Source organism: Hyaena hyaena, unplaced genomic scaffold (genome assembly GCF_003009895.1).
Source record: "Hyaena hyaena isolate Hyena2069 unplaced genomic scaffold, ASM300989v1 scaffold_4968, whole genome shotgun sequence".
Taxonomy (NCBI): Eukaryota; Metazoa; Chordata; class Mammalia; order Carnivora; family Hyaenidae; genus Hyaena; species Hyaena hyaena.
In genome coordinates, this window is record NW_024085647.1 from 1 (window position 1) to 1189 (window position 1189).

The 1189-nt window shown below is 30.8% G+C and overlaps 1 protein-coding gene across 1 annotated transcript; it reads right to left on the minus strand.

Moving 5' to 3' along the window:
- Window positions 1–111: 111 nt before the first annotated feature.
- LOC120227819 (complement factor H-related protein 3-like) lies at window positions 112–908 on the minus strand (the record flags this gene model as incomplete). The annotated part of the gene is made up of 2 exons (XM_039225834.1): window positions 112–288; window positions 714–908. Coding segments are annotated over 2 exons (372 nt in total), but the record flags the coding sequence as incomplete, so codon positions are not given.
- Between the last annotated feature and the right edge of the window lie 281 nt (window positions 909–1189).

A 1189-nucleotide genomic window follows, 5' to 3' on the forward strand; every position in this document is an offset into this window, starting at 1 on the left:
GTTCCATTGGGGGGAAAAAGAAAGTATATAAACATAAATATTTTGTTATAGTCAATATTGATGAGGGTTAGAAAACCATTAATATACTGAGATCTCAGATCATTTACTTACCTAGAGGAATGCATTGAGGTGGTGGGAACCAGCCATCCTCTGTACAGGTCATTACAGTCTGCCCATTTTCAAGACTGTAACCAGAATTGCAGGTAACATTTACAGATTCACCTTGTAAATGTTCCACTACTCGATTTGGAGACTCTCCATTTTGCAAACGATCAAAAATACATTGTCCTAAAAACGAAGAAAATAATAACAAAAGTATTTTAAATCAATAAATTCTGTGAAAATAGCAAATTAAAAATTATTTGTACAAAATTTAAACTAGAATGCATATATATCCAAAACTAAGGCTACTACCGAATGTTGAAATAAGTCAATGTTCAATATCATTTATCTTCAGTTTTATAATTATGTATAAATGTAGATATAAATATAAATGTAGATATTTTCATAAAGCCTCAATCTTTATCGATAGTGTGATTTTTATGAAGAAATCTTCATAATAGGAAAAACTTATATTGGTAGTTTTGCTCATAACATTCATCCTTTGGCCTTATTTTCGTCATACGAAGCCTAATAGTATTCACTTATGTGTTTTCCCCCTCGACTACTTGAAACATTTATAAATATACTATTATATAATATAGGTTACCTACTGCGGCATGGTACTGCTGGTGACCATCCTTCTCGTGTGCAATAAATATATTCCCAGTGCTGTTTTGAAACAGTCACAAAATTGCGATGACACGAATAGTAATATCTGCTCCCTACAGATACTGGAAAGTCTCGTCTATAGTAAGATTCATAGTATAGACTTCCATGTTTTATTTCTGGAAAATCACAACGATTCCCTTGCAATAAAAACAAAATAAACAAAAACAGTATGAATGATGATATACCTTCAGAAAAAAAAAATAAATGGGAAATGAATTATTTCATTGATGAATTACATCCTCTTATTAAGCAATATTTTCACTCATTGCATCTGGCTTCCTGGGACAAGAAAAGTTGTAAATTTTAGATGACTGGGATATGTGATGAAGTTATTGTTAATGAAGTTAAAATTATATCTTGTGAGTTATATGATATATAAACCTGGATGAAGATTCTTGAGGCATAAAACTCTATCGAT